Genomic DNA, 25,344 nt, shown 5'->3' on the forward strand with positions numbered 1-25,344 from the left:
TTAATACAGAGAGAGCATTTACAGTGATTGAGCCAGAGCTAAGTGTTTACATGTATTGTCTCATTTAATCCTCACTGGAACTTTGCAAGGCTCTGCAACTCGGCAAGTCACTCTTATTAGATACAGTTAGGGAAGTCAGAAAATTTGGCAGTATGCCCAAAGTTATAATTTGGTTAACTCTAGTGTCTGGTGGAGCCAAGACTCCAATATGGTGTGTTACCTCACCTCACCTCTTTATATCTGTTAAATGATATAGTCCCTTACTGTATGCACACAAGGACTGACAGGAAGAAGGATTAGGGTGCTGTGACAGTTACACTTGATCTGTGAGTCAACTTGATTGGCTTGGGAGCCAGCCAGGGGATTGGTGGAGCACACTTGTGGGTGTGTCTGGGTGAGCCATTGAGGCATGACCTTGGATACTGACACTGGTCCCTTGCTGCTGCTGTTCTGATACTGTGCCTTTGCTCTGCTTCTCCGATGCCATGAACTCAGCAGCTGTGCCCCACAGTCCTCTTCTGCCACCATAGCCCCGCCTTCCTTGGAGCCTTCCAACCTTGTACTGGCTGAATTCCTCATGAGCTAAATTAAACCTCTTCTCCTTTAAGTTTTGGCTTTCAGGTACTGTGTTCCAATAACAGGAAGCTGACTAACACAGGTGGTATAAGCTAGAGTTCAAAACGAGGCACTCCTAATTTATAAAAATCAACTAGGAAACAGATTAAAGATGTACATGGAAGACCCCAACTATAAGATTCCTCAAAGAAAAGTTCAGGGAAAAACTTTATAACATTGAAATTGGCAATAATTTATTGAATATGACATCAAAAACACAGGCAACAAAAGCAAAAGTAGACAAATGGAATTACAGTAAACTTAAAACCTTTGGTGCATCAAAACACACAGTCAACAAAGTAAAAAGGAAACTTGTGGATTGGGAGAAAATATTTGCAAATCATATATCTAAAAATACATCCAAGAATATATATATAGTATTCCTGCAACTCAACAAAAAATTGTATAACTCAGTTTAAAAACAAAAACCTTGAATAGACGTTTCTCCAAAAATGATATACAAAAGGTCAAAAAATATACACAAAGATGTTCAACATCACTATCAGAGGAATGCAAGTCAAAGTCAGAATGAGATATAACTTTATATCCAATAACTTGACTATTATTTTTTTTAAAACCTGCACATTAGTGAGGATTTAGGCACATTGAAACACTGTGCACTGTTGGTGGGATTGTAAAATGGTGTAACTGCTGTGGAAAACAGTATTAAAATTAAAAGTTAAAAAGTTACAAATAGAACTACCATATGATCTGGCAATCCTACTTTTGAGTACAGTACTTAGCCAAAAGTATTGAAAGCAAGATGTTTAAGAGATATTTGCACAGCCATGTTCATAGAAGCAGTATTCACAGTTGTCAAGAAGTGGAAGCCAACCATATGCTTATCAAAGATGAATGGTTAAAAATGTAGTATATACACATACAGAATATTATTCATTTTTTTAAAAAGAAGGAAATACCATCATCTGCTGCCACATGGATACTCCTTGAGAATGTTTTATTAAGTGAAATAAGCCAGTCACAAAAAGACAGATAGTATGACTCCACTTTTAGGAAGTATCTAAAGTAGTCAAATTCTTAGAAACAAGAGCCAAATGGTAGTTTATTGGGGAATGAGAATAGAGAGGAAAGAAATTATTTAATTGGTATAGGATTTCAGTCTTGGAAGATGAAAAAGTTCAAGAGATCTGATGCACAATAATGTGAATATACTTAACATTACTGAGCTGTACACTTAACAGTAATTAAGATCATACATTTTATGTTATGCATCCTTTACCATAGATAAACAGTATTCAATTAGAAAAACCAATAAATGTAAAAAACTTTTAGGATAGAAGAAAACAAAATAATTTAGAAACTTGCTTCCCTGTCTCAGTCTGTTTGTGCAACTATAGCAGAATACCACAGACAGGGTAATTATAATGAGCAGAAATTTATTGGCTCCCATTTCTGGAGTCCAGAAGACCAAGATCAATGGGCTGGCACCTAGCAAAGCCCTTCTTGCTATATAATCCCAAGGCAGAAGGCAGAAGGGCAAAAGAGGAAGAAGAGGCTGAACTTGCCCTTTTATAACAGCAACAATCCCATTCATAAGGGAGGGAACTTTATGGTCTAATTACATAGTAATGGTCCAACCCCTTAATATTGTTACAATAGCAATTAAATTTCCATATGAGTTTAGGATGAGACAAGCATTCAAACTACAGTACTTCCTGACCAGTTTAATCTTGTGTGTGTACCTCAGCCTTGTCATTGTGAGCATTGATCATATTATAGTACCTCTAAAACAGTAAGATAGGTCCAGCTGTTTGTTTGTCCTTTTCACTGAATCTCAGACTGTCTGGTTTTAGTTCTTTTATCGTTTACCATACTGTTGCAGCCTCCTTTATCAGAGTATCCTGTGTCAGCTGTATTTTCTTTCTTCACTTAAATCATAGCAGCATCTTTAATCTCCATTTGCTATACTTATTCCAATTTATTGCCTTTCATAAGCTTGGTCATCATCTCCTCTCTCTTTACACAGCCCACAAAGAGTTGGAATTATACATGATGTAAGGTAGATTGCCTCTGTGTGGGATGTGAAGTCTACCTTTAAAATAATTAATAAGTATCTGTTGCAATGACATTGTTCTATGCTTTTTTTTCATTCTTCTGTACTTTCTAGATATTTGATTTTGTCAGATAAGAAGCTTGCATATTATATGAAAATGAAAAACTATTTTTATGTGAATGTTTGCATGCATAATTACAGTTCAAACCCCTGATTTTAAGAAACTAATAACATTTATTACTGAAGACACAGGTGCAAACATAGTGGCAGGTAAGTTTCAGTCAGAAGAAAATTACAGCTTTCTACTCAGTGAACTGCACTGGGAGTGTGACTGATCTGTAACCCTGTGGGAGAGGGCAATGCCTAAGCTTCCCTCTCTTACTTTGTCCCTTTCCACTGTTCTCATGAGCAGTGCTACTAAATTGATAGAACAATGTATGGGAGAGTGGCCAGTTTTTACATTGCATTTAATTTTTAGGAGTTTTTTTGGGATATGACATATTCATAATTGTAACCTATTTGAGTTTACAATTCAATTCTTAGTATATTTACAAAATTGTTGAACTCTCACCACAATCCAATTTTAGAGTGTTTCCATGCACATGATGTTTTAGAAACATTTCACTGCACTGTTCTTTTTCTGCCTTTCTGAGTACCTGCTCCTCTCTATAAGCAGCTCTCTGCCTGGGAGACATTATGATCTTTGTGGGTAGAATGCAAAAAGAATGACAGCTACTCTTTTGATTCTAGTAGTCAAAGTAGGAGCTTCAAAGAAAAATGTTAGTTTTTTAAGCCAGTTTATTACTTTGAAAAATAACTTTCCAAATTCTTTTATTTTCTCTTCAATAAAAACCTCTAAATCTAGAGGCACAAATTATGAAGTTTGATCTGTAGTGCAGAGAAGATACTGTGGTGCATCTTTAATGGTTATCCAAGAAAGTAAGGTCAGGAAAAAAGGACATTTAAAATGGGAGAATCAACAAAAATCTCCATTTCTGACATGGGGTAATAATGGGATAAAATGAAAATAGAGGCAAAAGAGTCATGTGCTATAACTTACATTCTCCATTTCTCATTGCCTCTCACCCAAGGCAAGAGTGAGAGGACTGGAGTTAGTTTATATGATAGTTTCGTAGAAACATGGAAGACACAACAGAAATATTTGGCTGCTTCTCCTGAAGAAAGACAGCACTGTTGTCTTTTTAATGGCCAAGCTGTCAGTTCACTGAAGTTTGATGGAGAAAGAGAGCTTGGCTTGAGCTTCTCAGGTGGTAATTCTAAAAGACTTGCTTGTCCTCAGAAGACAGCTGAATCAAGCACTAGTGGTGCTCTTGAGAACCTTCTCTGATGAGGATAGAGGTAGAAGCCATGTGATGGACCTGATCTTTTAAGGAGCCAAAGAAAGATACTACATAAGCCCAAAGGGGGCTACACCGTCACAAGTGCCAAGGTGAGGCCAACTCAGCCAGGCAGCATCTCCAGTCCCTGAGAAAGGTGAGAGAAAAGAGACCACGCATGTGCTGCAGCCATGACTGTCAGGTGGGAAAGGAGGGAAGATGTAGACAAGTGACACTGCCCAGAGACAAAAATACCAGTGTCCATGGATCCAAGAACTCCACCACTCTTCCTCCACCTTGAAGTTGAGTAAGATGTGCTTTCTTCCTCATGTACTTAGAAGCTATCAAGAAGAGGATTGGGAGAGAGAGGAGTGGAAATCTGAGATATCAAACTTTTTTTTAAATGAAATTAAACATAGAATTGCCTGAAAGGACTGTTTAATTGATTATGTCTCTTCAAGTTTTAGCCAAATTGGACTAAATGAGGTAAATTTGTTACCTCTTTCCAGTGATGCAGCTCATGAAGAAGATAAGATTAATTAGAGATCAAGACAAATATACTCCATTTTCTCTGTATACCTGAGTATGATAAAAGTAATAGCAATTTAAATAGCCTTCAAACAAATGAACTTGATTGCTCCAGTCAAAGCCATTGCCATTGTCACTGTTGCTGTTTTAGGAAGTGCAGTTGTCCAAGATAAATGTATGTAGGGCTGAGTCTCAGGTTGGCTGATGGAGTGTCCCATGAAAATTGAGGCTTTATAGATCAGTTTTTAAAGAGAGAAAAGAGGTGGGTGACAAATACCTATCAATTATATTTTAATTTTAAACCAAGTCTTTCATGTATTCATATTTACCTAAAGACTCTATGTTTAAACAAAATGATACAGAGAGGCTAAAGATAAAGCAGCATTTCCATGCTTGAAGTGGGCATCAGGGGGCCAAAGATGACCTGCTTATCTTCTCCAATGCTTTCTCCATGAAGGCACTGAAATATTTTAGAAACTCATGATTGTGCAAAGCATTGATGAAGACCACTTTTAGAGTGCTGTAATGTGATCTGGGTTAATTACACAAAAAATAATTTAATTAACAAGTGGGCTTTAGCCATCGAATCATTGTCAGAGTGGCAAGGCATCTTGTAAGGCGTCATTTAACTGGCAGCATCATTTAACCAGAGAAGTTAAAGCACTTACAGCGCCAGAGGTACTTAGTGCCAGAGTCTGGGCTAAAACTCCCCCATCTTAACTTCTAGAGTGTTCACTATGTGCATATTGTTAGGACAGGCAATTAAAAGTAAGAAACTAACCATGCAAAAATATTGATTAAAGAATTGGAATTTATATTTGTTTTCCCACCAAAATCAGAGACTTGGTGTGGGGCTAAATTTCAGGATTTCAGAGCTTCTTAATGCTAAATATTGTAGAGTAGCTATCTAAATTACTTTATGTTAGCAAATATTATTAAATATTAAAATCATTTTGATGATTTAACCATAGCATTGACAAGTCTTGAATTTCCACACTCTAGTTTTTTTCCTATTAAATATGTTGTGAAGTTCCCTTCGTGTGTGGGTTTTAGCTGTAAGACCATTCCCAATTTAGCAATCTGAATGCCATGTTGGTTGATCTGCTCATATTTCATATTGACTTAAAAAATCAATAGAGACTTAGTTGGTATTTTGTGACGAATCTCTTCTTTCAGATGTTACATGGGCCAAAAGATGTACCCAAGCAACGTGTTTCCTTCACATGCATTTTCATCATAGTATATTCTGTTATATCATCAGGCCAGTTTTATTTCAGTACCTAATATGTATGAAACAGTGATAAAAGAGAAAGAAAATCTATGAAAAATTGAATTTTGTAATATTAGCCAGTATCCTTATTTTTCAAGTTGATAGTACAACAAAAGAGAATTTTAGAAAGCAATTGTGCAATTGAAGTATAATGACAATTTTGCCCAGAATTGTTCAATACAATATGACAGCTTAGCAGTTAATTGTTCTTTTATTGTTTCATGTCTGTTAGTCCATTTTCCCAAGTGAGAGAGGCTGCATAGTTTAGTGGAAAGAGGAGAGATGTGGCAATCAATCATAGTTTGAATATCAGCTCTACTATTTACTAGACCACCCACGTGATCTCCATAGAATTAATTAACCTCCCTCATCCTCATTTTCATATGTGAAAGAATTGAATATGATACTTGACTCATAAGATATTATAAAGATTTGTGCAAAAGCATTTGACGTAAGTGCCTAGTACAGTGTCTGTCTGGTTTACTGGCATTTTAAAAAAAATGATAACTGTTAAATTTGGGTTTTCTAGAAGCAGGCCCTGAATCAATGGTTAGAGTGTAAGTGGTTACTTTAGAAAATGATTTCAGAAAGACAGACAATGGAGAATGCATTGTGAAGTATCACTGTGGGTAACTAAACCCTAATCTTGCTGGATGAAGGGTATACATGTCGGAGTTGACCAATCTGAAGGATGAGAGCTGGATATTTACACAATATTGTTCTCCCTTATTGTGGGAGGGATGCTGAGGTATGGGTGTTAACTTTCCATAGCTTCAACTTGCCACGTGAGTAGGCAGAGCGGGCTCTGACCAAAATAGAAAGGCCAGCCACAGGAGGTGAGCCACTCCCAGCATCTGGGAGGAGTCTTCCAGGCTGCTGTTACCCACCCCCCCCAGCACAGAGGAGGTGAGCTGCTCCCAGCACCCAGGAGAAGGCTTCCAGATTGGTGTATCCACCCTCCCACAGCGCAGAGGAGGTGACCCTGTCCCAGCATCCAGGAGGAGGCTTCCAGGCCACTGTACCACCCCTCTCAGCACACAGGAGGTGAGTCATGTGGGTGCCAACAACCCCCCACCCCCCGTCAAAATGAGAAGACACATAAACAAGTCTCAAAACCAGACTTCCAGATCACCTAAAGTAACCCCAAAGGGAAACAAGATGGAACACTCTGATACTCAACCACCTGGACTTCCTGAACTGGCAGCAAAATAGGATCTGGAAAAAAATGAAATCAGAAATAATTTCTCAGATAACAGCAGAGATTGTGCCCATAGTGCAAGACATAATTAATAAATCTAGAGAGGACACAGATAAAATAAAAACAGAGGAACCGAGGAACATGATGGAATCCCAATGTAGGAAACAAATGGAATCCATAAAACAGATGCAAACAGATTTCCAGGAGATTAAAAACTCCACTGAAAGTCTACAGAGCAGAATGAGCCAATGTGAGGACAGAATTTCAGATATAGAAGATAAGATTGCAATTAGTGTGCAGGAAAAGAAAAATTTCTTTTAAATTGTAAGGGACTATGAGAAATCAATTCAGCAGCTGCAAGACAATGCAAAGAAGAATAATTTAAGACTGACTGGAGTCAAGGAAGAAACAGGAGAGAGTGCAGAGGACATAAAAAAACGGTTCACAGAAGTGATGGCAGAAAACATCCCAAGCAGGGGAAAAGCACTTGACATACAGATAAGGGAGGCATATAGGACTCTAACGAGCCTTGACAAAAACAATCTACACATAGGTATATAATTGTTAAGATTCCAGGAACCCAACAGAAGAACAAAATTCTACAAGCAGAGAAAAAAAACAAATCACATACAAAGGAAAGCCCACCAGAATCTCACCAGACTTCTCAGCACAAACCCTCAAGACAAGAAGAGCTTGGAGTGACGTATTTCAAGCCCTAAAGGAAAACAGCCTCCAACCCAGATTGATGTACCCTGCAAAACTATCTTTCAAAATGGATGGAGAAATAAGATACTTTCATGACAAAGAGCACCTTAGGAAGTTCATGAATACCAAACTAGCACTACAAAAATTTTAGACAATGAGGATGACAATCCCAGGAAGCCCAGCAGAATGAATTTGTCAGGTGCAACAAGAAATTAAGTGCAAAGAGGGAGAATCCAAAAAAAAAGAAAAAGTCATGACAATGATAAGTCAATATTTATCAGTTATAACCATCAATGATAATGGTCTCAATTCACCAATCAAAAGAAATAGACTGGCAGCATGGGTCAAGAAGCAAGATCCAACAATATGCTGCATAAAAGAAATACACTTAATTCAAAAAGAAACTCATAGACTGAAAGTTAAAGGGTGGAAAACAATACTCCATGTGACAGGAACCCCCCAAAAAGCAGAAGTAACTATTCTCTTTGAAGATGAAGTGTATTTCAACCCAAAATCTGAAACACATCTGGTCCCAAGAATTTCAGATAAGGGATAGTCAACTTGTATGTACAAATCTATTGTGAACATGTGTTTTCATTCCTCTTAAGTAAAAACTTAAGAACAGAAATATTGGTTCTTAACAGTAATACAAGAAATTTCTATATTGTCTTCCAAAATGGTTTTATCATTTTACATTCACATTAGCAGTATTAGAAAGTTCTAACTGGTTCACACCTATGCTGACATTTGTTTTTTTAAAACTTTTAACTCCATCTTCCAAATGGGTGTATAATATGATCTTGTTATTGTACTGTTTAGTATTTTTCAGATTCTAGTGTTGCACACCTTTCCTTGTGCTGTACTGGCCATTTACCATCTTCTTGTGTCTACTTTTTAATTGGGTTGTCTATTAATGAGTTGTAATGTTCTTTATATATTCTGGTCATAGGTTATATGTATTATAAATATGGTCTGTTTAAGGACTACTTTTCATTTTCTTAATGATGTCATTTAAAGTTCTAAAGTTTGATGGAATCTCATTTATCAATGTTTTCCTTTTATACATCATGTTTTTTGTATCATAGGAAATTCTTGCCTACCCTAAATTCATGAACATTTTCCCTTACAATTTCTTCTTAAAGTTTTAAAGTTTTAGTCTTTCATGTTTTTGTTCATAGATCCTGTCAACTTATTTTTATGTGTGGAAATAAAGGGTTGAGGTTAATTTTTTATGGATACAGGTGTTCTAGTACCATTTGCTGAAAATACTATCTTTTCCTCTGCTCTTGAGTTATGTTCTATAAAATGTTAATGTTAAATAATCTTTCAAAACTCAGTGGACCATATATGTGTGGTTCTATTTCTATATTCTCTGTTTTATTCCAACGATCTATATGTCTTTCCTTACACCAACACTGCCTTGATTACTGTAGCTTTAGAGGAAGTCTTAAAATTAGGTAATAAATGTCTTCCAACACTGTTTTTTTTTTTTCTTTTACTTTTCTAGGTCCTTTGTAGTCCTACATAACATTTAAATTTCAATATCCAATTCTTCATTTATAGCAAGTATACATAGACCTCAATTTTTATATATACCTTGTGTTTTCTAATCCTGCTAAACTCAAATACAAGTTCTAAGGGCTCCTAGAGATTTATTAGTATTTTCTCTGTAGATGACCATTTCATCTACATATAAAGATTTTACTTCTACCTTGCCAATCCTATGCTAATTTTTTCTTTTTATTGCCAGACTATTTTGGTTTGGGCCCATGTTTCAAAGTTTAATGGACAGATGAAGAGTAGTCATATCTGCCCTTGTTCCTCACCTTAGGGAGAAAGCATTGTATCTTTTCCATTCATATAAGGCGTTTTTGCTGGAAGTATGGAGTACATGTCTTATCTGTTGAGAAGGTTCTGTTCTACTTCTAGTCTCCTAATAGCTTTTACTATGAACAGCTGTAGAATTTAGTCCAATACTTTTTCTTCAACTCCTGACAGGATCATATGGCTTTTTCCCTTCCTCTGTTAAAATGATGACTTACGGGGGTGAATTTTCCAATGCTGAACCAACACTGCCATCCCTGTAACAAAGCCACTTTCTACATACTGCCAGATCTGACTTCTAATAGTTTGTTTTGTTAAACAAATTTTTATCTATGTTTATACTTTTTTCTTCTATTATCTTTATCCAGTTTTAGTATTAGCACAATGTTCATTTCCTAAAATGAGGGGAGAAGTTTTCCTTCTTTTTTCTGCTTTAATTGTTTGATATAATTTATCAGTTCAAATGTATATGAGCCCATTATTGTCATATAGGTAGGTTTTCAAGCTAGGAATATACTTTCTTTAATAGGTGCTTTTCAAATTTTATATTTCCTTCAGAGTCAGTTTCATTAATTTGTCTTCCAAGGTACTTCTTAGAAGTTGTCCAATTTATTTCAAAAAAGATTTTTGTAATATACTTTCTATATCCTTTTAAATTCTGTAAAATCTGTGGTAATGTCCTCTAAATTTTGGTATTGTAATTAAATCAATGTATAATTGATATTGTGTAATAGGAAGAAAAGGTTTAAAGGAGTAGGGGAAGTGGGAGGGGTAGGGGAAAGGAAAGGAGGGAAAAGAAAAAATATGAGAAAAGGAAAAAAATGGAAACAAAGTCTGTGCAAATAGGGAAGGATGGAGGGGTTGAAGGGAGGGCAGGGGAAGGGGAAAAAAATTAGAACCAAGATACATCATGTAAAGGTACAAGATCCCAATGATGAATGTAACTATTTTATACCTAAAATGTACCAATAAACTTAATGGGAAACAAAGGCCACAGGAAGATGCTAGCACTTGGAAATGAGATTGCTTACACATAGATGAGACACCAGAAGAAACACGCTCCCAAATTTTAGTAAAATATGACTACATTTTCCTAATGATGAGCCTTTGTTTTCCTAGTTGCAAAAACCTCTTACCAGCTCATAAGAATGTTAAATATTCAGAAATGTTGTAAGCCAGTTTTCTTCATTGTTGTTGCTGTTTCTCCTGGGGATCCAAACCAGGGCCTCACACATGCTAGGCAAGTGCTCTACCACTGAGCTATCCCCAACCCCATAATAAAGTTTTTAGACTATTAACACGCAGTTAGTTTCAGTGAGAGTTTTTACACCATAGAAACAGGCAAATGGCATGAGTTTTTTTCCTTCAGAACCTAGTTTATCTGTACATTACTATCCTAATTCCTTCTCTTCTCATAAAAGGAGAACAGGGGCTTATTACAAGAGTAGACTTGGGAATAAGATACACTGAAATTCAAATTTGAGCTCTGACACCTTTTGGCCTTGTAACTTTGAGCAAGTTTCCTAGCTTCTCAGAGTCTCAGTGTCCCCATCTATAAGATGAGTTGTTAGTATTTAATCTGAACTGCTCTTGTGAAGATTGAACACATCAATGTATTTATGTAAGGAATGTTATGATTTTAAAGACTTCATTATAGAAATTAGACCTTACACTAATGTGGGAGGAACTAGCAACACAAAAACAGTCTATAATGGGGAGTTAGAAATGAGAGAAAATTTGCTAGCTGAAAGAGCCAGTGAGAACAGTCAAGCTGGAGAGTACAGGGGAAATGAGAATCTAGGCATGTCTGACTGCCAGACTGTGACTGTGAAAGAAGCTGGAGAAAGAAAGCTCTTTTCTGCACATATCTGGTGCTTCTGTGAATTAGTAACCAACCATGGAATTGTGAAAGGAAAAGAGTAAGAACAAGCTGCATCTACCCATCCCTGTGTTTGACCTCACAGATTGTTACAGAGGCCTGCCCACTGCTTCCCTTTTCCTGGAGTACAGAGCCAAGAGCCACAGAAAATAGCTAGTTGGGAAACCACCCAAGAAAGCAGAACCAGGTGCTATTCAACATATGCAACATCGGTCCTGCTAGATTTCAGAACTACTATGGACCAGTGATTGTCCTGAGCAGCCTATTCTTTCCTGGGAGTATCTGTGGTTCAGGATGCCTATCAAGGGTGGAATGTGAGCAATCTTTAGTGGATTTGATAGACCTGTAGCAGGAATTCCATAAGTATTGATCTTTGTGCCCTTGGACTTCACTTCCTATACACTGAAAATGGTGACATTTGTTAAATGATCTGCAAATGCTAACAAAGCTCAAAGATCTCAAAATCTTATATTGGTTAAAAAAAATCCTTGGACATATTCTACATGGGTCCAGACTCATATTCAGTGGCTCTCCATCGAGGAATACCCCTACCAGTGTCATTACAACCTGCTATGGGGTGTTCTAATGGTACATCACTCCTCAACATCAGAGTAACATGAAGATGTGTGACCATGCCCCAGAGTTCCTGCATTTGCCACTCAAGGGGTGCCATCTGTATTGTAGGGTATGTCATTGTGGTGGCTCTCAGGCAAGTAACATTTTTATAATATTTGCTCAAATTTTATATGGAAGTGAGGTAGATTCTACATACCAGAAATGATGAGAAGGAAGATGTTGATGATAACCTCACTCTCTTTTCTACTTCACTAAACAGTTCAGCGGTGCCCCAACATTTGCATACACAGCTCAACAATGTGTTAGCCCTGCAATAATGTAGACCTCTCTTTTAAAGTCAGTTTAGACCATCTGTTTTAGATATTCCAAGCAGCATCTCAGTGTATATTTTCAGCCATATTTTATAACTCCATAAATAAGTTTTGGTAAGTGTAGTTTTCTGCACCTGAGTGTGGTCACTTGTGAATGTCCCAGCATGTGTGCTGAAGTGCAAAAAAGAAAAACAACCCAAAAACCCCAAAGTAACTGGCTTCTATTTTCCTGGAAGGTGATCTGGCAAAGCCCTAGGTAGGAGGCAAAATTCTGGGCAAAGAGGAGCCCTACATCAGAGTTAATCAACAGATCATGCAAATGAGGCATCCATTTATAAAATTTATTTAAATTTTCATTTAAATTGCTGGCAAAATGGAATACATTTAAAATCCTGAAGTCAACACTTGAGCAAATTGGTTTTAAAACTAGATATTAAATTGCAGCGCATGGCAATTTAATACATACTTCCAAGATAATTGCTTATTGCTAAAGGAGTACAAAATATGTGTCCAGATAGTTTAGTGCAGTTGATAAAACACAGGAAGTGATATCTTCTTGCTTTCCTTTTTCAGGAAAAGAGTAAGGTGTGGTAATTATTAACAAATCCAGATTTAGGGTGCTTAGTTTTGAATTCTGACTTTTCCTTTTAGTAGCTATATGGTTTGGGCAATTCTCTTCATCTCTCTGGCTTCAGGTTCCCTATCTGTAAAATGGAGTTAATAAAGAAATTTTCATTATAAGGTTGTTATAAGGATCAAAGTCCATTGTAAGTAAATGTTGACTGTTATTATTACTTTATAAGTGCTATTATATTTTAATTTTTTGTATGCCAAAATATAACTAGAAAATCTACTGGAAAAAATAAAATTACCTAGAAAGCTTGAATCCATGGCTTGCATTTGTAGCTTGCATTATATTTCTGTTTAGCATCATTGTCCTGGACTCCTAGCTAAGACAGTACTATACACATTGACTCTTAGGACAGTACTACATTCATTGACCTCAAGCATCCAGAATTGTACACAGATGAACTGTTGTAAAACAGAACAGGAAAAGAAAGAACCATTTTTATTTTATGACAGTAACCGAGTGTCCTCCAGGTATTGGAGAACAATAGAAATTCTGATTGTCCAGAGAGTATCTTTAGTAGGGTGTGCCCAATTGCTTATAATTTTTCTTAGTTGGAAATGGCTACCAAATCTGAGTTACTCAGGAGATTAGTCATGGATCTCTAGTTTCACAGAGCTCAGAATCACCCTTACTGACTAAAAGGGGGAGATTCTTGGGAGTATGTGAGAAAGCTCACAGAGTTAGAAAGAGGTAAATAATGAAGTATTGGAAAATACAGGAACCAAGGTGACTCTAAAGATGTGAAATGCTTGCTTGGTTGGAGATACCAAAGAAAGGAGTTTTTATTTAACTGACAGTCTTACCAAGACTGCATTCTGGGGAAAAGATGGTTCTGGTTAGAATGATAGTTAGGCCCAAAATACCACCAAACAAACTAAAAGTGAGAATTTGCTCTACTTAGCCTTAAATCCCAGAAAACACAGGAGTTGCTGATAAAGCTGTGAATCAAATCTGGTGTGTCAAAAGCATATCTGTATATATAGAAAAGAAGTAAGATGAATAAGAGAGGAGAGATAGCCAAGGCAGAAGAGGAGGAAAATGCCAACAGGAACTGTGACTAATAGGGTGGCAATGGCTAATGAAAGGGAGAGGGAAGACAGAGTGTGTACCCTTCCTGGGAAGCATATAGTGCCATAATGTAATAGTTATCACTGAGCCAAACTAAAAGGCATTCATAGCGAAGTTCTCCAACCTGAGGCTGAAGGATGAGGATTTTGAGATGACATTTACTGAATGTGTATACCAAGCCAGTCTTTTCATGGTGTTCACTGCACTGAAGGCCTTTCAAGCTGAAGTACAGTGGACCCTTGGACTTACAAACTCAGATTGTTCCCAAGGGCTGATTGTAACTCAAGTTGGTCAGTTGAATGCTCAGGCTCTTCTACACAACTTTCAAAGTCTCTCTCCTGTATACAGGCAGATCTCAGTGTCTTTAGACATTGGCCCAGGATTTCTCAATTAACGCAGGAAAGGATGTTGTAATGTTCCTTCCAGAGCTCTTTAAGGGTTAAATCTGTATCTGAGACCATCTGTGACTACAAGCGGCCAGCCTTTGGTAGTAAGTTAAAACTAAAATTCTGGTTATAACCCAAATTGTTCATATGTCAGGCTGGTTGTAATTGTATTCATCAAAGAAGTTCATGAGATTTAGAGGTGGATGGAGAAAGGGATGAGCTAGAGAGCTTCTGAGAAGTATGACAAGCTGAGGCATAAAAATTGGCATATATAGCCTGTTAAGTAATGTTTATTCAAGCCATAGGAATACCTGTCTAAGAGAAACCTACTCTTCTGGAAAGATCAGAAGGTTATCTAATTGCTGGTCTAGTTTCTGGTGAGGGGAAAACATTTTTGAAATTAAAAATAATTAGGATTATGGTGCACCGTGTATTTCTTGGCCTTCGACAGGGAACTGCCAGCTATTATGGCTGTTCCATAGGCCTCCTTCTGAGGAGCTTGACCTCTCAGAAGCTGGATGGTGTTTATGAACCTGGATGTTTTATTGAAGATGGCAACTTGGTGTTTCAATGAATCTGAATCATCTGCCAGTGTACCAGTTGCTAACCTAACAGGATCTCATAAAAATAAAACCCTGGGTGATGGGAACATGCCACTTCTCAGAAATTCTATATGGTCACCTGTGCCCTGTAAGAGGAGTGATGTACAATGCTTTTCCCCCCATTTTATTCTGCCACCATCTTATCTAAAGATCATTTTTAGAACATATGCTTAGCAGAGGTAGGATAGCTGTCTTATCCATGCACTTTGTGTAGGGCTCATTCCAGCAACATTATTATTGGGAAAGTATGAAATAAGTGCAAAACTATCATGCTGTCTAGCATTTAATTCATGCTCACCCTGGCCTGAACTATTGCCATCAAATCTTCATATCTCCAATTCTTGATTGCTCATTTGAACACTACACCAGGATCCACTTCATCTTACTAAAAACACTCTTGTTATCCAATCAGAAGCTTTAAGTGGCTTCCTGTTGCCTGCTTAGCAACACCTAAACTCCTCAGTGCCTCTTGAAGTGTCATTAAGATTGGCTTCCATGCCTTCTTCTGAACATTTGCAGATGTTGCTCCTTGAGTGAACAAAAAGTTCTTGATCTTTCTGGACACATATATGTGTGTGTACACACGCGCGCACACACACACACACACACACACTTTTCTCCCTTAGTTATGTTGCTTTTTTTCATGAACCTCCTAGTCATGGCCTTTGTTTCTACTTTGCTATTACCAATTCCTAGAAATCAGTCAAAAACCTGGATCTATGCACATCTCACACTTCCTATCCTGCTCTTTTCCAGCACTCTCCATATCAACACAGGACTTCTCCAGTCACCTCATTGCTCAGACTCCCATCTTAATATTTATCTTAGAGTCATTGGTTTTCTGGACCCCTACATTCAATTCTCCAGGGAGCAATTGCAGCTGTAACACCAAAATGTCTCCCAAATTGTATGACTTTGCTCCTTCTCCACTGCTATCTTCCAGACCAAAGTCACCATTGCTTATTACCTGAACCTCTGCAGTGGCCTTTGAGCACTCTTCCTACTTTCACATCTTCCGGCAGTCCATTCTCCAACTGGCACCCAGAGTAGTTTTCCATAAATGTAAAACAGATCGTGTTCCTCCTCTAAATCCTTAAGTAATGTCCTTTGTTTTCAAAGTAAAACACAACCTTACCTGATCTGCTTCCGACCAGTCTTTCCAAATTTGTTCTTATTCTTTGTCCTTCCCCTTGTCCTGGCTTGGGACATGCTGATCTTTTTCTGTTTCTTAAAGAGGCCAATTTATCAATTATTTATTATTTTCTCTTCCTTTCTCCTGGACCATTCTCTTTCCATATATTTTCACATACAGTTCCTTTTCTTGTATGTCTTAATTAAAACACTTTCAAGTCAGACATATTTTTTCCTAACCATATCCAAAATAGCTTCTTGTCTTTATTTTATCAAGTCACATAGTTTCCTTTAAAGCATTTAACAAAGTTTACAACATCTTAATTATTTATCTGCTACCTGTATCTCACATCCACCTCCACTAAATTTGTAAATTTGTCGGTCTTGTAGATTGCTCAGCTGTGAATACACCACACAGAGTTCAGTACTTAACACACTGAACCATTATTTGCTGAGTAGATGAATAAAGAACCATCTCAAATGCTGCCTCATCTAGAAGACTTTTTTGCTTCTCGCATTCAGAAGCAGAACTCTTCCCTGGAATTTCAGTGTGCATTTTGTCTGACTTCAGCTATCATACCTTGTACCTTTTGGACTGGTTTCCAAGTATTCCTAAATGTATCTGACTTTTCTTATTAGATTTTGAGGTCACTGTCTGGGCCTATCTCTGTCTCTTACCTGTGTCCCTGACCTCCATGGGTATCTTCCACCATCTGTGTGTCGGATTCATATGTGAGTTTCTTATCTTGTCTGCCTCAAGGTCTTGAACATATTAGGAATATTTCATGGAAGTATAAATTTTAAAAGTATTTATTTAGTGTGGATTTCAGCTAAGTTGAGAATTTAACTCTAAAATGAGACTAAAGAAATTATTTAAGCATTCTTTTTTATTTTCTCTTCTTTATTTTTCTTTCCTTTTGTTTCTCTCTTGCATTTGGGTATCCATCTTCAGCTGACTAAAGTTGTGTACACACTTTTGCCATGTACTTCTTTGACTTCCTATTTGCAGTTGATTGTGAAAATTGTTCAACCTGCAAGCCACCTCTCTGATTTGAGTGAATCACGGGGCTAGATTCAGAGTCTGAGTCACTGATTTGCTGCCAATACACAATCTTCAGAGCTTCTGTACCAAATGCCCTGTCTTGTTACTATTTTTTAATATTTATTTCCCATGGTCTTCTCCCTTACAGGTTGTCCATAGTCACCCTCTTACTGACATGTTGTTTCTTGAACAGCAACAATGACTTAAAGCTCGTGTGAAATTTAAAAGGGTTTCAAGCTGTCTCTGAGGCAGGCTGTACCAAGTACATCTATGAAATTAGACATCCAGTCTTTTGAGCTTAGGAGAGGCTCTTTATTTAGAAAACTTCAGCACTGAAGGATGTTATCTTCAATTTTTTTAAAATCTCAATTTTCCTTTGCCCTGGGCCCCTAAATATTCTCCTTCTAGATTCTTAGAAGGTTGAGACTCTTTATAGTTTACTTCTGCATCCCCAGGAACCAAGCGAGGTGCTTGGCAAGTAGTGGGCTCTTATTAATTTATTAATTAACACTACCCTAACTCTTTTCTCAGACTTTGCTTCTCAGCCTTTCTTAGACTGCCCTCTTGGGCTCTCTGAATCCTGACCCTTAGGTCTTCCATGGTTCTCAACGTCTTTGCGTGAGTTCCCTGAAGAGTTTCTTGACATCCTAATTGGGTCCTTGGATTCATTTAGAAGCCACTGTTTTTTCTTTTATATCATTTGGAAGCAAATATTGTTTGATTGCTAATTTGCTTTTAACAATTAATCTTGGATGGGATACTTTGCTCTTACTGGCAAGTTTTCTGACAAAAACCTAAGGCTGTTGATTACAACTTTTACTTGAGCCAACAGCGTAATATGAGTGTCAGAAGAAGAGTACCATTTATTGAATTGTTTCACTGTTCTTGGTACTTTCCTTGGTACTTTTTAGGCATTACTACATTTTTACACCTTCCATGACTCAAGGAAGTAGGCCTGGCTATTTCCCCCATTTTCCAGCTAAGAACACAGATCCCACAAAAGGTAAATACCATAGGTAAGATCACAGCAGTGTGGTTAGAATTTGAACCAAGTTTTGCCTTGTTTCAAAGCTCAAGCTTTGGAGTCCATTGGGGTGCTAAAGTGAGCCTTGTTAACAGAATCACGAGAAACAGAGAAAGGGAAATATGTTCCCACTATGTGTAGAGTTGGGAAAGCTGTTGGAGTTTTGTACTATTTCTCATTTTTTATAAAAGCAAACTGACCCAGACTAAGGGTTATGCGCTATCAGAAACTATTGAAAAATACTACAGCAGTTTTCCCTTAAAAAGTAAAAAATTCAGATGAGAATTGGTAGAAGTTTCACATATTTGGGTGGAGTCCTGTTGAAGGGAAATAAGATTTGTTTTGTATACTCATTTACTGTAAAATCCCATAGAAATAACATGAATCCATTTTTGAAGTCAATGTCAGAAGAAGCTTTGTGATCATTTTAGTTGTCTGTTGATGGAGATGCTATTTTAGGAAACAATGAAGTCATAAAATTATTAGTTTCTACAGATATTTAAAAAGACAGGTCTTCTAATTCAGAAGTGTTCTCTGCCACCTCAACCTCACCTATAACCCTAACCTTTAACCCCAAATATCTGTGTTAGTTATATTCAAAACATGGTGTTGCTGTCTTTCTCGGGGCACTTGACACTTAATACCGTCTATGGCGATTATTCTGTGCTCTGAAGCTCTCAGTTACTGAGGCCAGGAATTGAGTCTAATTCATCTTACTCCATAATGTTAACTCCCTAATGCTGCCTTGCAAATCATTCATATCCATACAGCAGAATTGCCTTGCTCCTGCACAAAACCACAGTGTATTCCTTACCCCAATTTCACTGCTAACTGGTTCTGTGACATTGGGCAAGCCCATTAAACTTGATTCAACCCTCTGTGTCTTAGTTTACTCATCTGTAAAACCAAATAACTTACTGGACTTCCTATTACAGCTAAATTAGTTAAATCCATAAAATTTGTTAGAACAGGAATGGGCACATAAAAAGCACTATAAAGAATCTTGTATTGCAGTAATTTTTCAATGCCTCACTCCCCAGTGAGACTTTGGGATACTCAGGGGGAAAGGACCAATTCATGTCTTTGCTCCTAAGTCTGATGTGTGGCATATAGTACATGCCTTGCGTGTGTTGATTGAAATGAATATATAATCATAGGATGGCAGAGGGGGCAGACAATTGAAGATGTGAGACTTTTGGAAGGACGTTAGAGGTCACCCAGAATAGTGATTTCTACTCCTGTATATTAGTTTATTTCAGTACTGTTAGTATCAATTAGAATGTTTGTTACAGTTTTAGATTCTGTATCCCACCCAGGAAGAGAGTTTTTTGGGTAGGAACTCAGGAATGTGAGTGTTTATTGATTTCTGCAGGAGATTTTTGGTGTCTAGCACAATACTTTCCTCAGTCAGTCTTCCATTTTATAGATGGAGAGTCTGAGACATGGAAAAGTCATATTATCCCAGAGTCAGAGAGTGTAGGAGTGACTGAGGTTAGAGCTCAGCTCTTTTAATGTCTAGGCCCCTGGGTTATGGAGGGGATTTTTGGATTGTCTGCAAAGGTTAGATAAGTTGACTTCCAAAATAACTAGACATTTAGCCAGTTAGTCTTCAGAGAGTTGTTCAGAGACAGCTAATGAACATTTTTTTCTGGGATGTCCAGCCAAAGGTCATATAGATCTTTTCATTGTAGGAATTTTAAATGTGGAACAGGAAAGAAAGCCTCTACACAGATAAACACTGGAGAAAATGGGAAGTGACAAAGCTGGATATGTGGACAGCTTTCTGTGCATTGGGGAACAAACTGCTTGGCTAACATCTTGTGTCCTGAATTGTGGAGACATTTTACTCTCCTCACAGAGGTGACTTGTGTCACTATGTTTGTTCATGTCCTGCTCCTCCAAAGAGAACTAACCAGCTGCTTGGTTTAGAGTTTATTGTCTTAGAAGACCTCACTTTCTATTATCATAATTAACATCAGATGCAAATTTTCCTTATGCAATCACATATTTAATTATTATTATTGCCAACATTTATTGAAATAGCTAATATTAACTAATGTTTATTGAGTACCCACTCTGTACCAGGTGCTGTTTTATGAGTTTATTTTTATTAATTTGGTTAATCCTTTGTCAAAGGAAAAGGACACTTTAAAAATCTTTAACAGTATTTCAAGCTGGATTTATTGTTTGTCAAGTAAGGGAGAGCTATGCCTCTTTTGGAACAGAACAAATATCATTCATCATGCTTGAATAGAGTTTTGGAAGGCGTGGAGTTGAGGAACTGGGGGAACCACAGAAGTGAGAGTGCTTAGGAGTGAAGTAACTGGCTCTCAGAGGGAAGTGGGACTCCTGGGGTTAGCCTGGTTGATGAACTAAGTCTCAGGAGTCAAATGACTGGCAAAGGGAAAAGGAGAGAGTTCAAATAATAGGTGCAGAGAGAAGCCTGAAGAGGAGAGAAAGGAACTTCCTCGCATGGTTTCCTTTAATAATCCAGAGACTACAACCTGGAGTGTGTCTACTGACTCTGTTCCCAGGTTTTTCTTATGAGCCTGTTGAATCTTTTCTAGCCCATCAGCTGTGTTCTGCATCTACACCATCGCTTGCTGAAGCTATCTTCTGCTTGGATTAGGTGAAGTCTTCTCCTAATGGGGGACAGGATCAGGCGCTTGTTTGATGAGAGAAGGAGTCATGAATGGTTTGAGCAGGGGAGTCATGTGATCTGACCTAGCTCATCAAGGGCTATTGGAGCTCCTGTGCTAAGAGCAGTCCATGTGGCCCTGGGCGGAGGCTGGGGTTAGTTGCAAGGTTACTGCAGTGCCACAAGCATTGAATGGTGGTTTGGACTAAGGCAGTAGGGGTAAGGGTGATGAAAAGGAGTCAGATTGAGTACACATTCTTCATGGAAGATTTCTCCATTGAAAGACTATATTAATACCAGTATAAACTCTAGCAATTTTAATGCACTTCCTGCTGATGTATCCTCAGAAGACTGTAGCTTAGCCTGTTAATGTCTCTAGAGAGTGTCTCCAAACTGGGCCAGTGCAGGCAGAAGCAGAGGCTTGTTATGACAGCTGGCAATGGAATACAATGGAACTATTCAGAAAAAGGGCATAATCCTGACCCAAATCTTTATAGGTTTTTAAATAGTATTTTCTCCTGGATAACTGTATGAATTATAGGGGTTTACTTGATTGAGGTGAAGACAGCAATGATTTAAATTTCACTGGTATTCTGAGTATAAATGGGTGTTTGACATTTTAAAGTTTATCTTGAGAGAAAAGAGACATAAAGACAGACAGATAGAAAAATGACAAAGATGTGTTTGTGTATTTGTGTATGAGAGAGAGAGAGAAGGGGGAGAGAGCGAGCGAGAGAGCGAGGGCGGGGCGGGGCAGGCTCTGGAAAGGCTAAAAGCTGCTGTTATTCCCTGGGCAATAAAAGTCTGAACTCCTACTAATGATGTTTAAAATCCCTAACTTTTTCTGTGCACTTAATAATAGCACTGCCAACTGACATAACCAGGGTTCCCAGAATAATCGCCCTCTTTCTCATTTTATTTTTAAGACCTAAAAAACTTTTTTTTTGAAGGGAAAGTACCTGCAGATGCAGAGAATTTCCATGTAAAAGCTCAATTCTAGGGTTTCAACATTTGGTCCTAAACCATGTTAAGTGGATTCTTTCAAGTGAAGGATAAATGAAAGTGAAGGGTGAAACTGAAATCCATCATTGGTGCTCTGGAATGTTTCTCCTTAGTGAGAAGACAAGATGGATCCTTTTCTGAAGACTCCATCTTTTCCCAAATTGGGGAATCTTCCTGTGATGCTTTTATCTGGTGCCTTTGTAGACACCATTTTATTGTCAATAATAGAACTAAAGGTTTATAAAACTTTAGAATTTTATCAGAACATTTAACTATGAGGATAAACTTATCAGAAGCATAATACATGCTAATACTATGCAGCCCCCCAGTAAGAACAGAAATATTTTAAATATATATTCAGAAGGTTTTAAAAGTAAACCATCAACACATTTAGGTGGATTTAAAATATAGGGTACTTTGAGAAGTCAGTGCTATAAAATACTTTACAAATTGTTTCCGTAATTCTCTATAATTAAATGAACTTGTACAAGGAGAGAGACTGGTTAGAAAAAGAGAATGTGATCTGATCCAGTCAAGACAAATATTGGTTAAATATCTGGATTATGTTGCCAGAATTATTTCTGTGGAGGGCTATTTTGGGTAAGCAGTAACCCTTCTTCTCAGGTATAGATTTCCATGTTAACTTTTTAGCCTTTAGTCACTGACAGTTGTACTGTCCCGAGAATGTCTGGTTCCTCCTTCCCCCTGTTTTTAAGCTGCACAGTGAAGTTTAAAGGCACCAAAGACAAATTTACACAAGCTGTCCTATACTCACTTTCCTGTCATCCTTTTTGCAGGGAATGCCTGTTGGACTCAGGTGAGGTGCTTCCAGGGATGAACCAGTGTCTCTAATATGTAATGTTATTTAGAAATGGGCTTAAAATGTAAAGTTAAGATTAGTGATATGTTATTATTGCTCCTTCGTCTTTCAGGATGATTTAGTAAAAGGGAAATTAGAGTTAAATTTAACCATTGCAAGACAATATCTGTACATGAAATAGACATGGGCTTGTGTTCACAAGAATCAATCAGACTTATGCCTGAAAGGTGTTTTCAAGAGTGAATAAAATTGGCTGCCTTTACATTTCCTGGGCTTCTCCTGACTCCCTGATGATAAACAAGATGTTGCAGGAAAGGAAAATGGAGCTTTCTTCCTGTGCAGACTTTGTAATTTCGTTCACAGAGAAAATGACCAAGAACTATGTACACCTAAAGGAAGACAATACTTACCTTTGGAGAAACACATTTACGTGAGCCAGTCCTTCAAGAAGGAAGCAGCTAGCTCTCTGCCTTTGAAGATTTCAGTATTTACTTGAAGGTGACCAACATGATCTCTCTCTGTTCCATCTATGATTCAGACACATCAAATACAGGACGCAACTTTATAAAATTCAATTTGGTATTCCAGTCCCGAAATGCTTTATTGGTTCCTTGAGGAAAACAATTTGTGTATGGCCAGGTGCTGTTTTCTTTACCTCTGCACAGAGCTTCCTCCTTGGGCTTGGAAATGCTAAGTGAGTTTGCACAAGGAAATGAAGGCAGAGGCTTGCGACCTCAGTTACATAATTTATTTATTCAATGTACCAGTTTCTGAAAGTTAGAACAAAGATTATATGCTTTTTATTTTAAGGGGATATTTATAGCATAGAGGCAGTATTAGTTCCAGGTGAAATTTGAAGGGCTCTTTCTGCTTGTTTTCTCCAAAGGTCCAACTGTGATGGGGGAAGAGTATACCTAAGGAAGGGATCTGGTGACAATCACTTGTACGTTTGTACAATATTCCAGTTAATATTATACTTTCCTTAAAGGGTAGTTGTTTTGTAAACCATCTCTCATTATGGAAGACATCATTTTTCCAACTTACCAGTCAGGATGGGAATTGCGTATACACAGTGATCCCTTCCTGATTAGACCTGAAATTATACTGAAGCTCTGGTTATGCACTTCCATGTGCTAACTCAGCTCATACAGGTGAGCATATGTAAAAAGGCAAACTTACTTATCCCATAAATTGTGACTTTATCAAATTTCCTTAACTCCATCAGGCCATTGGGTACCATAAAAAATTGTCAGTTTCAATATCCTAAATTGTGGCTTCATGAATGAACGAAGGTATGCCAATTTTAAGCTGGAATAATGATATATGTGATTTTTTGTCTACATTTCATTGTGTGAGCTGGTTAGATTATTTCTGAAATATATTTTGTTCCTATTTTTCTAGGAGATACTAATCAGCAAGAGATGGCCCTTCCAAGCAAGAAGAATGCTATTTTGGTGGATGGGGTTGTACTGAATGGTCCGACCACAGATATAAGAGCAGGAGAAAAATTTGTTGAAGAGGCCTGTAGGCTAATAATGGAAGAAGTGGTTTTGAAAGCTACGGATGTTAATGAGAAGGTAAAAATGAAAATTTATAATAAATTCCAGAAGTGTGAAAGGTAGATTTTTTTCTGCTGATCTGTATGGTTGTATGTAAGGGAAATGAGAAATGTAAACTTTCATTTCCTTTATACTTTTGTCTCAGGAGGATGTGCAGATACCAGAGTTTGGGTCATTTCTCTCCCTGACCCCCACTCAGTATCTGTGTTCATGAAGGGTCACTCATCATTTGTTAGGAGAATGGCTGAGACTCCTGGCCCCAACAAAGCCAGGAAGCAGAGAGATGACGCTTCCTGCCTTTGGTAATAATTTAGATTATAAATAATCTGTGGCTATGGTGTATACACTCTGTAAAGCACTTTGCTCTCCATTCTCTTGTACATATTCTTTATTGCTGTTTACAAACCCCCAAGCAACAGGTGTTATTTACTATTCTCATTTTAGAGCTGAGGTAGATAGTGAGGGATGAAAGGGCCAAATATTTTGCCCAAAATATCATGCTATTAAGTATCATAGCTAGGGCTAAAATCTAGGCAGTCTAGCATCCGAATTTGCCCTAAAATTCCCTTCCATATGTCTCTAAGAATCACTGTATTATGTTTTATTGCATTGATGACTTTTCATGTTGGAGTTGAATGACCAACAAATGAATGTGTGGGAGAGATTTCTCCCCAACTATATTAGTGGGAAATAAATATCATTTTAAAACATTTTAATGTAGTGTTATTACTTCTAAATTTTTGGTCACATGCATTTGGGAAAACTAATAGACTAGATTGATGTTACCTGTGAACTTGGAATAGTTATGTTTGAGGCAAAAATCATTAAATGGGATTTCTTATCCATGCAGATTATGTATTTGTAATTGCATCTTTTCTGGTCTTCTTTGGACTTACGAAATACTTTGGAGCTGGTCTGCTCTGGAGCATACTGCTCCTCTGGCAAGTTATTTCTTAAATTGGCCTTTATTCTGTCATTAAATATTAACTGGTAGCTACTGGTAAGACATTATATTCAGCCCTGGAGGATTTAAAGAAACACAAGATAAAGGCCCAGCTTTGAGCAGAATTTATAATCTAATTGAAAGGGTAAATTTTCAATGGCAAAGAGATCAGAAAGTTCCAGTGAGAATGTGATAAATGCTGAGAGTTTGGGGAGGGCTTTTGGGATTTTAGAGAAGAATA

The 25,344-nt window shown here is 37.5% G+C and overlaps 1 protein-coding gene across 7 annotated transcripts in view; it reads left to right on the forward strand.

Annotated features, from left to right (window-relative positions):
• Gadl1 (GAD like acidic amino acid decarboxylase 1) overlaps positions 1-25,344 on the forward strand; it is a 175,993-nt gene that overhangs the window by 10,765 nt on the left and 139,884 nt on the right. For 6 of the 7 annotated variants that reach the window (XM_087182170.1, XM_087182169.1, XM_021238736.2 and 3 more), the window contains exon 2: positions 24,003-24,178. In XM_087182170.1, the coding sequence (XP_087038296.1) occupies positions 24,023-24,178 (156 nt within the window). In that variant the 5' untranslated portion in view covers positions 24,003-24,022. Of the gene's footprint in view, positions 1-22,964; positions 23,100-24,002; positions 24,179-25,344 lie in introns of all 7 variants that reach the window. The other variant, XM_087182167.1, reaches the window with a different exon arrangement.

This window comes from Heterocephalus glaber, unplaced genomic scaffold (genome assembly GCF_053883595.1).
Source record: "Heterocephalus glaber isolate CG9 unplaced genomic scaffold, H.glaber_assembly_v1.0 deba00001472, whole genome shotgun sequence".
Taxonomy (NCBI): domain Eukaryota; kingdom Metazoa; phylum Chordata; class Mammalia; order Rodentia; family Bathyergidae; genus Heterocephalus; species Heterocephalus glaber.